At 51.2% G+C, this 13,560-nt stretch overlaps 1 protein-coding gene across 1 annotated transcript in view; it reads left to right on the top strand.

Annotated features, from left to right (window-relative positions):
* Positions 1-13,560, top strand: part of LOC122235139 (nuclear pore membrane glycoprotein 210-like) — a 60,404-nt gene that overhangs the window by 4,606 nt on the left and 42,238 nt on the right. Inside the window, exons 4-10 of the mRNA XM_042973607.1 lie at positions 282-362; positions 1,435-1,566; positions 2,676-2,833; positions 5,776-5,848; positions 5,904-5,995; positions 7,606-7,780; positions 9,181-9,356. Coding sequence (XP_042829541.1) covers positions 282-362; positions 1,435-1,566; positions 2,676-2,833; positions 5,776-5,848; positions 5,904-5,995; positions 7,606-7,780; positions 9,181-9,356 — 887 coding nt within the window. The remainder of the gene's footprint in view (positions 1-281; positions 363-1,434; positions 1,567-2,675; positions 2,834-5,775; positions 5,849-5,903; positions 5,996-7,605; positions 7,781-9,180; positions 9,357-13,560) is intronic.

Below are 13,560 nucleotides of genomic sequence, written 5' to 3'. Positions count from 1 at the left end.
CATCTAATAGGTCTGCAGGCTCAGAGGACAAGGCTGGGAGCCCCAAGGGAACGGGAGGAACAGTGGCCAGATCTGTGTGGGGTGAGCCACCCACAAAACCAGGCTGCCTTGGGAAGAGGAGGGTGGTGCTGGACATCCGTGAGCACCTTCCAGCCATGCAGCTCCCAAGCTGGCCTTGGCAAGAGCCTCCCTGTTTGGAGGGGTCCCTTGGTGAAACACCTGTTGTTGGCTGATAGTAACCCCCTGCCCCAGCCAGCCTGAGCCCAAAGCCCTTTCCCTAGGACCTCGTGGAGGTGGAGGTGCTGCTTCTCCAGGCGGTGAGGATCCGTGCCCCCATCACTCGGATGAGGACGGGAACCCAGGTGAGACGGGGACCCCTCCAGCACCTGCTGCCGGTGTCGCTGTCTGAGCAGCCCCCTGGCGGGTCTCAGGCTCCGAGTTCTGGTTCAGGCTGAGCTTGTGGGGAGTGGAAGTCGCTGCTAGGTCACTGTTTCCTCTCCTGCTCAACCCCCGCTTATCTCTGGGGTCAGACTGAGCTTTAGGACGGAGCCCTACCGTTTCCTGCTCTAGGCCTCGCAGGCATTCTGTGTGTTCTCGCTCCCGGTGCAAAGCCCTCGTGGGCATAGCATTTACCCTCTCCAGTTCTGGGTCCCCCTCCCTCAGCACAGTTATTGAGTGATGCCTGTGTCTCCCTCCCCCGAGTCTGTCACCCTTCCACACCTGGAATAGCACCTGGCAGGGAACAGGAGCCAACGCTTGGATAGCAGGACCTCAGGGCTTTCTGTGCGGTGACTCATTGGACACTCATCAACAAGCTGTGAGGTGGCTCCTGGTGTCAGTCTCTATGTTACGGGTGGGGAAATGAAAGCCTAGAAAGCTTATGGCCTCTGCCCAAGGTCGCATGGCTAGTAAGTGCCAGAACTGGAAGTTGACCCAGGCGGCCTGGCATGGAGTCCGTTCTTCCCGTTAGCGGTATTGCCTCCCCTGGTGGGCACTCAGGAAGCACGGGTTGAGGGAGCCCGTGAACCCCACCTGTGCCCATTCCACATGAGCAGGGAGCCCCTGCTAGATTGAGAGAGGAGCAGAGGCACGGATGGCAGGGTGGCCTGGGCTGGGCTGCCTGGGGGGCTGCAGGCCCCCTGAAGCTGTAGGGGGCCACGTCACCAAGGGCGTCTGTCAGCCAAGGCGAGACGCCGTGCACAGCTCAAGAAGGACCGCGTGCGGAGGGGCTGGCTCTGTCTCTTGTTTGCTCATTTGCTATTTCACCAGAGCTTCTCGCCCCTGTGCCAGGCCCTTCTCTGGTTAGGGAAGAAGGGCCCCCATTGCACAAAGGAGACAGGAAAGCGCCCGGGCTGCTGGAGGTGCCCAGGGCTTGGGGGGGGCACTCTTGGCGGTGGGACTCTGCTGGTCACGGGCCTGGCTTCTCTCCTGCAGATGCCTGTTTACATCACTGGGATCACCAACAGCCAGAACCCTTTCTCCTTTGGCAATGCCGTGCCGGGCCTGACCTTCCACTGGTCTGTCACCAAGCGGGACATCCTGGACATCCGGGGGTGGCACCAGGAGGTAACCCCCCCCCCAGCGTCCCCTGCCCCCTGCATGCACCGGCGTCCGGAGCCGGGAGTGTTCTCCCCACGTTTCTGCACGTGAGCTCTGCCCCCTCCCTCCCAGGCTGGTCCTGGCCCTGTCCTGCTCTCTCTCAGGGCTCGTTGGGACACCTTCTCCCAGATCCTGCCACCGCACTGTCCACCCCCCACCCCCAGTGACCTGCCTCCGTTCCCAGTCCTCTCGTGACCAGGAATATGGGCTCCTAGCTCTCCCTCCTTCCCGGTCCCGGACTGCCTGCAACCCTTTCCACTTTAAGCACATTCTTGCTAAGTGCCAGAGAGGGGCGTCGCGGGTAACCCACTTCAGAAGGCAGCCTTGTGGGGAAGTCACAAAAGTTCCAGGCCGTCACAGGGTCTTGGTCAGGGCCCCTACTCTGTACTTCTGACCTTCTTTCTGAGGCCATGCCTCACAGCCCTGGGGCTTTTTCCAGATTTACCCCAGAGGGCAACCACCCCCACCCCCCTCCCCTTAGCCCTTCTTAGAGGGACCCTGGCCTCTCCTCAGACCTCAGAGCTGGACGAGTAGTTATAACCCCCTCGTTGTGTTGACGAGCCCATACGGAAGGGACATGCCTGTGTGGCCCAGGGAGCCAGTGGGGAAATGGGACCATGGGACCAGGTTCCAGCCCTGGTGACTCTAGTCTGCCCTCCCTGGGTCATACAGGACTCGAGTGTGGGGTGGTTTTGAGAGGTTTCTTCTTGCCTTGTCTGTGCATGGTGGGGAGGGTCCTGTCTCCAGTGCCAGGGGCTTCCTCAGACTGTTCCCATAACACGGACATCCCAGAATAGAGGGTCCCTTCGCGGAAAACTGCCAGGTCTAGCAAATACCTCTCGGTTCATCACCCACCCCACATGCTAAGGGCTCTGAGAAGCTCTGCCCGCCTGGGTTGGGCCAACATCCCCCACATGCACCCATGAACCTCGTGAAACTCTGCCTCCCGCACCCGTGACGGGTTAGCGGGCCCTGGCTGGAGCGGTGAGGCGACGGCCTTTGAGAACAGGCAGGTGGATGTCGGGGGGACTGGAGCCCCTGGCCCTCCCTGAGAACCTATTTGGTGTCCATCCCAGGCTTCGCTCCGGCTGCCGTCACGGTACAACTTTGCCATGAACGTGCACGGCCGGGTGAAAGGCCGGACCGGGCTGAGGGTGGTGGTCAAGGCTCTGGACCCCGCTGCTGGACAGCTGCACGGCCTCGCCAAAGAGCTCACTGACGAGATCCAATCCAGGTAAAGGACAGGTGGGCAGAAGCCGCCGTCAGAGGGAGAGGAGGTGCCAACCCAGCAGCCTCTCCCCCCGGGGACCATTCGGGGGCACATCAGCCCTTCTGCCACCCCACACCTGAGGAGTTCTCGGGCTGCAGGGGAGCCCGCAGATGGGGCTGCCTGAGGGCATAGGGTGGGGGCGGGTGGCTGGCAGTCCAGGAGGTCCGAAATAGCTTGATGTATTCCCTAAAGAGCGGGTAATCCTGAGCTGGGAGTCTGAGGCACCTTCATGGTAGAAAGAAGCCAGAGAACTGTCTGAGTGGGGCATTAATTGAATTGTCTGTGTTTATTTCGCAAACACTCACAGACCACTTACCAGAGGCGGACTTGCCATTCCCCAGTCCCCAGTGTTGCCTCACCCGTGAAGTGCCTCCCGAAGCCTGTGGGGCAGGCGCTGTGGGCGTTGCTGCTTGATGATGAGCCCGAGGCCTTAGGGGGGAGGGGTCAGAGTGTGCCCCCAGGTTGCTGTGAGTGGGTGGTGGGTCCTGTAAGGCCTGGAGGGCTGTGCTGTGTGTACGGCCTGGGAGACGGTGTGACCCATCGATTCACAGATGGAAACCGAGCCTCAGAGAGGGAGGGGGCCTGCTCCAAGCCCCCAGAGGAGCCCCACTGAGTCAGGACCAGGAGCTCAGCAGTTTTTCTCCCACCCAGGCCTCAGTGCCTGCATCTCTCTCTCCAGTCTGCCCTCCTCCCTCCCCTGACTATCGGAGCCCCTCAGTGAAACTAAGGCTCTGGGACCCAATAACTTCTGGGATACCTTAAATGGCAAAGAAAAATTGGGGGTACTTGGGTGGCTCAGTCAGTTAAGCGTCCGACTTCAGCTCAGGTCATGATCTCACGGTTTGTGGGTTCAAGCCCTGCGTCAGGCTCTGAGCTAACAGCCCAGAGCCTGGAGCCTGCTTCGTATTCTGTGTCTCCCGCTCTGTCTGCCCCTCTCCCACTCATGCTCTGTCTCTCTCTCCCTCTCTCAAAAATAAACGTTAAAAAAAATTGCAAGAAAAAATTGAAAGCAGCTCCTGAACGTGAGAAAAGAAACAGATCAGGTCCCCTCTTCAAGAAGAAATAAAGCATTTTCTAACCTAGGTGCCTACCTAGTCAGGGGTAAAGATTTTCAAAGAAAGAAACTGTCATTTACCAACCCCCCTCACCTCGGGCTGCACATGTGTGCATGCACACACACACACAGACACAAACACACACAGACACGTAACATACATACGCATGCAGAGACACAGACACGTATGTATACACAGATAAATACAAACACAGACACGTGCAAATATATGTTCTTCCCAGTTAAAAATGAAAGCATGTCTGGCACCTCCTCATTGGATAAAGACGGGGCTTTGCAGCCTTCGAATTCTGTGACCTTGCATGAGTCACTGAGCATCTTTGTGCCTCAGTTTCCCTAGCTGATAGCAGTTGGAGGTTTGGGTATGTCAGAGACTTAGCGATGCTGGATCCAGCCCACAGATGTATTTGATTTGGCTCATTCTGTGCTCTGAAACCATTTTTATTTGTTGCGAACATTGAAAAATAGGAAGATGTATAAAAATCCAATAGGCAGCTTGTCCTGAAGATACATGGCATTTTTCCACATGTGCCCAAATCAGCAGGAGATGGGAAGCAGCCCCTCCTGGCCCCATTGCCCCCCGCTTCTCCCCGATGGTGAGACCACCTGTCAGTTGCCATTGACCCTGGTGCTTGCATTATTCCTTTTCTTAAACTTGAGTTAACAGGAAAGTAATATCTCTCTTGCACCTTAATTTACCTCTAAAGAGGGACAATAGGGGCACCTGGGTGGCTCAGTCACTTAAGCATCTGACTTCGGCTCAGGTCGCGATCTTGCAGTTCGTGAGTTCAAGCCCTGCGTCGGGCTCTGTGCCGACAGCTCGGAGCCTGGAGCCTGCTTCGGATTCTGTCTCCCTCTCTCTCTGCCCCTCCCCTGCTCATGCTTTGTCCCTCTCTGTCTTTCCCTGAAAAATAAACATTAAAAAAAATAAAGAGGGACAATAAAGAATATGCATTTAAGACAAATAGGAGTTAGGAGGAGACATTTTTGCATGTACTTCCTGTGCAGTGCATGCATCCGAGTCAAAATCAGGCTGCTCCACTGTGGGTGCCACCTGCCTAGTGGAAGGACTCCCCTGATGCCAGAACCCCATCTAGCTCCAAAGGTCATTTATCATTCACCATTTCGGAAGTGTTGCCATGCACATTGCTACTGGAATCCTGCGGCTCTTTGAGACAGACATGGCAAGGATTATTAGTTTTAGACCCATTTTACAGATGAAGAAATCTAGACTTACATATACGATCAGAACATAGCAGTGCTGGGAGGGAGGGAGTTTTCTTGGAAAACCGAGCCCCTGGGATCCAGCCAGTCTGATCAGATCGGAAGCCAGTGTGGAACTCAGAGCTGTGCTCAGCATCCAGACCCGGATGCCAAGGAAGGTCCTTCCAAGGGTTCCTAGAGAAAGGGACTTGGAAGGGTGGTGGGCAGTTAGGGTGCATGTAGGGAGGGGTCTGGAGTTACCATAAGTGCAGCAACCATGGGCTGGGGAGCCGTCGAGGGCCCCGGGGCTCCTGGGGAGCGATGATCAGATTCACTCGGACATTACCAGGTTTATCATCTGCCCTGGTTCGCCAACATGCCCCGTACCCACACTGTGCGGATCCCGCAGGACCGTGGCAGGAGGGAGTGAGATGGGGGTTATTCTGAGATGGTCACATTGAGGAGCAGCTGAGCAAGACCCTGGGTCCTGTAACTCTCTACGCTGCCTTCCGTGCCCAGAGAGATGTCCCCACCACCGGGAATCTGGGGAGGGGCCCGTGCTTCCTGGCTCCGTGAAGCAGATGCTGTCGGGGCCTCTCTTAAAAGTCAGCCCTCCCCGTCCCATCCCCAGCCACCTGACAGGTGCTGGCAACAGTGATCCTCCTGTCTCCACCCTGTTGGTCTCCCTCCCTGGAGGGGAGCTGGTGCCTGGCCGTGACTCCAGTCGCATGACAGGAAACAAAACTCCCTCCATTCTAGGTATTGGAAAAGCTGCTGCTGCTGAGCCCTGAAATAGAAGCAGAGCAAATATTAATGTCGCCCGACTCGTTTATAAAGCTTCAGACAAACAGGTACGTGACTCAGCGCTTGTTTGCAGCTGGGCTGAGACGCTGCGCTCGGCACCCGACGGCTCATTTGTCAAAGTTGTCAGGAGCCGCGGGTGCTTCAAGCGAACGGCATCTTCCTGGGCTTGAAGTGGGTGCGGCTTCTGCATTTCCCCCTCTCTCCGCCATGGATGTCGTCTTCTGCTGTTCCGCATCACGTGTTCCCAAGGGTCCTTCTTATCTTCCCCGTAGCCTCGAAAGGTTTGAATGCCCACTGCTCAAACCCGCTACCTTAAAGGGAAAGAAGTGCTACCTTGGAAGTGTTAAATTTTCAAATGCCCCTTTGTCTTCAAGGCTTGCTGTTCAGTGTGAATAATTCCTGACCCAGCAGCATGGGCATCACCTGGGAGCCGGTTAAAATGCAGACCCCGGGCCCCACCCCAGACCTGCACGTAACAAGACCCCCACTCGATGGGGATGCACATCGTTGTCTACAAGGCACAGGTGTAAAACACATCTGCAAATGTCATTCCCACCTTGCATTCAAATGGGGTGCCTTTGGTGGCAATGACTTGCACGTGACCTACAGTTGCATGGTTGGGGAGGGGCTGTAAGGACCACAGGAGTGCTCGCGTGTTCCGTGGAGCGCACACATGTGGTGGTCATTCGTGCACGTGTCTAGATGCCAGGCTGTGTGCTAGGCTCTTGGAACAGGTGCATGACGTGCTGGTGGGGAAGCGAGAAGTACGGCACGAGAAGGGGACAACGAAACAAGGTATAACGGTTAAGCCAAGGCCCAAAGAAGGGCCTTCTGTGCAAGGATTTAGGGGAGGCCTGTCTGAGATAGTGAGGCTTGAGCTATTAAAGGATGAAGAGGAATTCTGCAGGTTCCCAGCAAGGGGTTACTGATGGGGGAGAAAGTTGAAGCAGAAGCAGTAACATTTACTTTAAGGTCATCTGAGGAGGGTCTGTCGGCCTGCACGCAAAGAGCACGGGGAGGGGGACAGGCCCTGGGGGCTGAACACCTTTGCTCCCTGCTGTTTCTTTGTTCTGTAGTAAGCCTAAAAGAGAGTATGAAACACTGAGATGTGTCTCCCACCCAGCCCAAACCACTTTCTGAGCCAGCAGCCCATTTTCATCCCGTTCCCTGCCCTTGGAAACAGGACAGGGCAACACCATTGCTTCCCTTTCACAGCTGGGGAGACGGAGGCCAAGAGAGGAGGCATGCAGCTGTTTGCGGGGCATTGGGACTACACTCAGCTTCTGCCTGGCGATGGTCTTTCACTGTGCCAGGCTGCCTTATGGCAGCAAATGGGGAAGTTTGCCCCAGAAACGATCTTTGACAGCATATGTCCCATGCAGCTGATGAGAGGAGCTCAGGCCTCAGCCTCTTCTCCCAGAAGCAGCGCCCTCTTTGGAACCATCGGTTTTGCAAATTAAGTTTCCCGTGGGTGACTGATGAGGCTGAAGTTGAGCTGAGCACCCAGGTCCTAATGCACAGTGGGGCTAAGATCAGGCTCCTTCTCCCAGGAGCCATCGGGAAGCCCAGATGGCTGGATCTCAGGGCAGGGATTTCGGGCCCCTTGCTGTGACCCGCTCCCACACTCTGAAAAACCGAGTCTGCTTTTTTTCCAAAGGGACGGAGCAGCATCTCTGAGCTACCGTGTCCTGGACGGGCCGGAGAAGGTTCCTGTCGTGCATGTTGACGAGAAAGGCTGCCTGACGTCAGGGTCCGTGATTGGGATGTCCACAATCCAAGTGACTGCCCAAGAGCCTTTTGGGGCCAACCAGACCATCCTCTTTGCTGTAAAGGTAGGTTCATGCTCTCCTGCTTTTTGGAGTAATAAAAGCAATCGTGTCGAGGTAAAAAAAAAAAATCTCCCCTCGCAGGTATAAAATAGATCTATCACCTTCCAGCTGAGAAATTGTAGGTAAGAATTTATTGAAGAATAACTTGGGAGCAGAGGTCCTAGCTGAAAAGTTCTAGCATCTTCTAGATGTCAGAGCGGAAGATCCTTGGAGATGGATTGCAGTGGCCTCATCTCATAGATGGGGAAACTGAGGCCCAGCAAGGCCCGTGATTTGCTGGGACCAGCACCCATGTCCTGACTGGGCAGCCGGCACCTGGAACGTGATAGGTGCCTATGCACATTGACTCCATGTGCTGGGCACCCGACACAGAAATGGTTGCATTATACATGTGGCAGCATGTGCAGTTCAGTGACCCATTTTACAGGCAAGGAGGACACTGGGACTCACCATGGAAATGACTCGCTCAGTGAGTCACTTCAGTGGTGGAGAGTCAGGGTCTGGTCATCCGGCCGCATCACGGCGCTTCCCATGTCCCTCTGCCCTCCGTGCTCCGTGGTGACGGGGACTTTCTCCTCCTCGAGCATCCTCGGGTCGGGTCCCCGGAATTTCCTTCCACTATCTCGTCATAGCCACTTTCTGAATCCTGGGTGACAGACAAGATACATGACTTCACGTTCGAGATTTTGCCGTGGTCACAGATCTGTTTCCTTAATTAATGTCTTTTTGTTTCCGTAATTAATGCCTGGCAGGGAACCTTCAGCCTGGTTTTTGAGTCGGTGAAAGCAGCTTCCTGCTCATCCTACCTCAGCAAGTATGTAGTGAGCACCAGCTGAGTAGAGGTTGCTGCACCCGCCGATCTTTATCCAAGAAATTGGGTCTTCTGAGCGGAGCTAACTTTCTGGCCAGGATAGATTTTACCCGGAGTTGGAGGGCCAGGGCTGCTCTCCCTGGAGCTTGGGTTTCTGGGCTCTGGGATTCTTTCCCTGGAGCACCTGTCAGCACGTCGTGGCTCCTGGTTAATACTTCCTCTGCCGTCCAAGTGGGCATTACTTCCACTTTAAACACCCAGAGAGCCAGGTTTTCGAAGGAAACCGAACATCGAAAGCCCAGGGGGAATTTTTGCCAATGTGAATAGCGATCTAATTTTTCAAAGTCATGGGTTTTGACTCTTGTAGATTGGGGGGTTTTCTTCTAGTGAGGCCAGCCCACTGTGTGGGAAGGTGGGATTCTTGTCGCTAGGTTGGGACGCTTAGCGGACCAAGGCCTTTTCTCTTTCCATGACCCCTGAGTCGATCAGCCTCCCGATCCCTCCCAAGGCGGGCCCCACTGGGGGCAAGTGACTCCTCCCTGGGAGGCTGGTCCCCAGGGCAGTCATCACCACACCTGCTCACTGTCCCCAGGTATCTCCTGTGTCTTACCTGAGGCTCTCCATGAGCCCCACCCTGCACACCCAGAACAAGGAGGCTCTGGCAGCCCTGCCTTTGGGAATGACCGTGACCTTCACCGTCCACTTCCACGACAACTCCGGAGACACCTTCCATGCTCACAATTCGGTCCTCAGCTTTGCGACCAACAGGTAGGGTGTGGGTGAGGCTCTTCTCCCCCGTGAAGATGTGTGTCAGTTGTACTTGGATTTGATGTATGGGGGTGGCTGAGTCCACTAGACCCTCCGTGCCACTGGAAGGAGAGCTTTGTTCCCTGCAGTCTTGAGGAGGGAGCGTGTCGTGCTTGCAGGACCACAGGGGGAGCACTGGGCTTGGGCAGGAGGCAGCGGTGAGGGGAAGGCAGGGCACAGAGCCTGTACTACCGCGTGGCGGGAAGCTGTTGGCGATGTCCTGTGGCGGGCCGGAGGTGAGACACAGGTGTTGGGGTTTGTGATAAACTTTGGTGTACCCGTGAAAGCCGACTGCAGGGGAGATGTAGCCACCCTGGCCATTGCACTGGCCCTGTGATCAGCGGATGCAAATCAGTGATCACAGACTTTATAAAAGTTGGTCAGAGCAAGGCACACACATTCCAATGCTCTGGTGCCGGGGAGGAAGGGGTCTGACCTTCACTGCATCCCCTTGTGGGTGTACAGGCCTTTCCACGTGACATCTCGCGAACTCCTCACTGCCGCATGTTTGTAGAGGCCCAGAGAGGTCAAGCCACTTGCTCAGGGTCACGCGGGCTTTGAACACCAGGCTCCACATGAGGTTCATTTTGGCTGGCCCTGTAAATACCCCAACAACCTGGGGTTTCTTTTTAATGTTTATTTTTGAGAGATAGAGCGTGAGTGCGGAGGGGCAGAGAGAGGGGGACACAGAATCCGAAGCAGGCTCCAGGCTCCGAGCTGTCAGCACAGAGCCCGAAGCGGGGCTTGAACTCACAAACCGGGAGATCATGACCTGAGCTGAAGTGGGACGCTTAACCCACTGAGCCACCCAGGGCCCCACCATCAGTCTGTTTTAATTAGACCTCCAGGCGATTCTAAAGGTTGAGAACTACTGCCCCCGGGGGCATGCAGACTAGCTCAGAGGAGGAGAGAGAAGCATCAGGCATAGGAAGAAGGATGGCTTGGGCAGGGGTTCTAGGGCCTATGGGGGGCAGCTACCTTATTTTGAAGTTTATTTGCACATAATTACTTAGACCTCTTATTTTCAGAGGGGCTGTTTTTTCCTACAAAGCCATTTGACATAATTTGTGCTCTGTGAGTTTCAAAATAATTTAAAGCTATCCTTTAATCATAGATTTCGAGGAAAAAGAAGAAAATAAATCATATAATGTACAAATTAATGTAGAACTTTCTTATTATGAACACGTAATAAACAGACTCATTTGATCAAATTAGAATTACAGAACTTGACTGCTTAAACGGAATTGTGGTTTTATCTTCCACCTAGTACTACACACACACACACACACACACACACACACACACGCACACCAAAAAGAACTTCTTTGTTACTTTAGCTGATAGGATTCAAGTGCATATTTAAACAATTTGGGGAGTGGGGGTAAACATATACATGCTTTTGTTCCTAACTTGTATATTGCCAGTCCTTTCTGTTTTCTAAAAAGTATTTTATTGTGATACTTAAATTTTCTTCGTATTCATTAGATCCCATATCCAGAGTCCTTGTCTGTGAGTATAGAAAGGGCTTTTGATTGTTGGTTTCCACTTTTTGGTCTTGAAAGTAGTCCTACAGAAGCTTTCAGCTGAGCTGAATGTCTGCAGAATTAGTTGAGGTGTCAGAACATAGTATATATTTCCTTCATGTTGAAAGATCTTTTAATTTATTGAAAGAAAAATTCAAATCATTCAGATAATTAATTTTCAAAAAATGGAGACCTTTTGCCTTAAGTTTACATCTTTTCAAGATCTTATTCTACATGAGTATTGGTGCTTTGTAACTTCTGAAAAATGGTACTCTTTAAGATAATGATGTCATAAAATCATTGTTTCATGGTTCTTCTCACAAATAACCTTCCTTCAGATTGAAACTGGAATCTTCTTTCTCATGTTAGCTATTTCTTTGTTGAAAGCACCATAACTTTAGTTAAACAGAACATGAGCTACTTTAGTACTGTTTGTTCAAAAATCATGTATGACGATTTGTTGACGTGTTGATTCATGTAAATTGGGTGCATTGTAATTATCAGGGAACACTATGTAAAATTATATGCTAACAAACTGGACAACTGGGAAGAAATGGACAAATTCCTAAACACCCACACACTTCCAAAACTCAATCAGGAGGAAATAGAAAGCTTGAACAGACCCATAACCAGCGAAGAAATTGAATCAGTTGTCAAAAATCTCCCAACAAAGAAGAGTCCAGGACCCGGTGGCTTCCCAGGGGAGTTCTACCAGATGTTTAAAGCAGAGATAACACCTATCCTTCTCAAGCTATTCCAAAAAATAGAAAGGGAAGGAAAACTTCCAGACTCATTCTATGAAGCCAGTATTACTCTGATTCCTAAACGAGACAGAGACCGTTACGAGACCGTTTACGAGACACAGTAAAAAAAGAGAACTACAGGCCAATATCCCTGATGAATATGGATGCAAAAATTCTCCATAAGATACTAGCAAATCGAATTCAACAGCATATAAAAAGAATTATTCACCATGATCAAATGGGATTCATTCCTGGGATGCAGGGCTGGTTCAACATTCACAAATCAATCAAAGTGATACATCACATTAATAAAAGAAAAGGTAAGAACCATATGATCCTGTCAATCGATGCAGAAAAGGCATTTGACAAAATTCAGCAATATTTCTTAATAAAAAACCTCTAGAAAGTCGGGATACAAGGAACATACTTAAACATCATAAAAGCCATTTATGAAAAGCCCACAGCTAACATCATCCTCAATGTTTTTCCCTGAGCTTTTTCCCTGAGATCAGGAACATGACAGGGATGTCCCCTCTCACTGCTGTTGTTTAACATAGTGTTGGAAGTTCTAGCATCAGCAATCAGACAACAAATGGAAATCAAAGGCATCAAAATTGGCAAAGATAAAGTCAAGCTTTACTTTTTGCAGATAACATGATATTATGCATGGAAAATCTAATAGACTCCACCAGAAGTCTGCCAGAACTGATACATGAATTCAGCAAAGTTGCAGGATACAAAATCTATGTACAGAAATCAGTTGCATTCTTATACACTAATAATGAAGTAACAGAAAGACAAATAAAGAAAGTGATCCCATTCACAATTGCACCAAGAAGCATAAAATACCTAGGGATAAATCTAACCAAAGATGTAAAAGATCTGTGTGCTGAAAACTATAGAAAGCTTATGAAGGAAATTGAAGCAGATGTGAAGAAATGGAAAAACATCCATACTCATGGATTGGAAGAATAAATATTGTCAAAATATCAATACTACCCAAAGCACTCTACACTTTCAATGCAATCCCAATCAAAATTGCACCAGCATTCTTCTCAAAACTAGAACAAGCAATCCTAAAATTCATATGGAACCACAAAAGGCCCCGAATAGCCAAAGTAATTTTGAAGAAGACCAAAGCAGGAGGCATCACAATCCCAGACTTTAGCCTCTACTACAAAGCTGTAATCACCAAGACAGCATGGTATTGGCACAAAAACAGACACATAGACCAATGGAATAGAATAGATACCCCACAACTAGACCCACAAATGTATGGCCAACTAATCTTTGACAAAGCAGGACAGAACACCCAAAGGAAAAAAGACAGTCTCTTTAACAAATGGTGCTGGGAGAACTGGACAGCAACATGCAGAAGGTTGAAACTAGACCACTTTCTCACACCATTCACAAAAATAAACTCAAAATGGATTATGGACCCGAATGTGAGACAAGAAACCATCAAAACCCTAGAGGAGAAAGCAGGAAAAGACCTCTCTGACCTCAGTCGTAGAAATTACTTACTTGACACATCCCCAAAGGCAAGGGAATTAAAAGCAAAAATGAACTACTGGGACCTTATGAAGATAAAAAAGCTTCTGCACAGCAAAGGAAGCAACCAACAAAACTAAAAGACAACCAACGGAATGGGAAAAGATGTTTGAAAATGGCATATCGGACAAAGGGCTAGTATCCAAAATCTATAAAGAACTCACCAAACTCCACACCCGAAAAACAAATAACCCAGTGAAGAAATGGGCAGAAAACATGAATAGACACTTCTCTAAAGAAGACATCCGGATGGCCAACAGGCACATGAAAAGATGCTCAATGTCGCTCCTCATCAGGGAAATACAAATCAAAACCACACTCAGATACCACCTCGCGCCAGTCAGAGTG

This window comes from Panthera tigris, chromosome F2, assembly GCF_018350195.1.
Source record: "Panthera tigris isolate Pti1 chromosome F2, P.tigris_Pti1_mat1.1, whole genome shotgun sequence".
In the NCBI taxonomy this organism is placed as follows: domain Eukaryota; kingdom Metazoa; phylum Chordata; class Mammalia; order Carnivora; family Felidae; genus Panthera; species Panthera tigris.
Note: the sequence above shows the minus strand (reverse complement) of the source record. Positions and strands in the feature narration are given on the sequence as shown.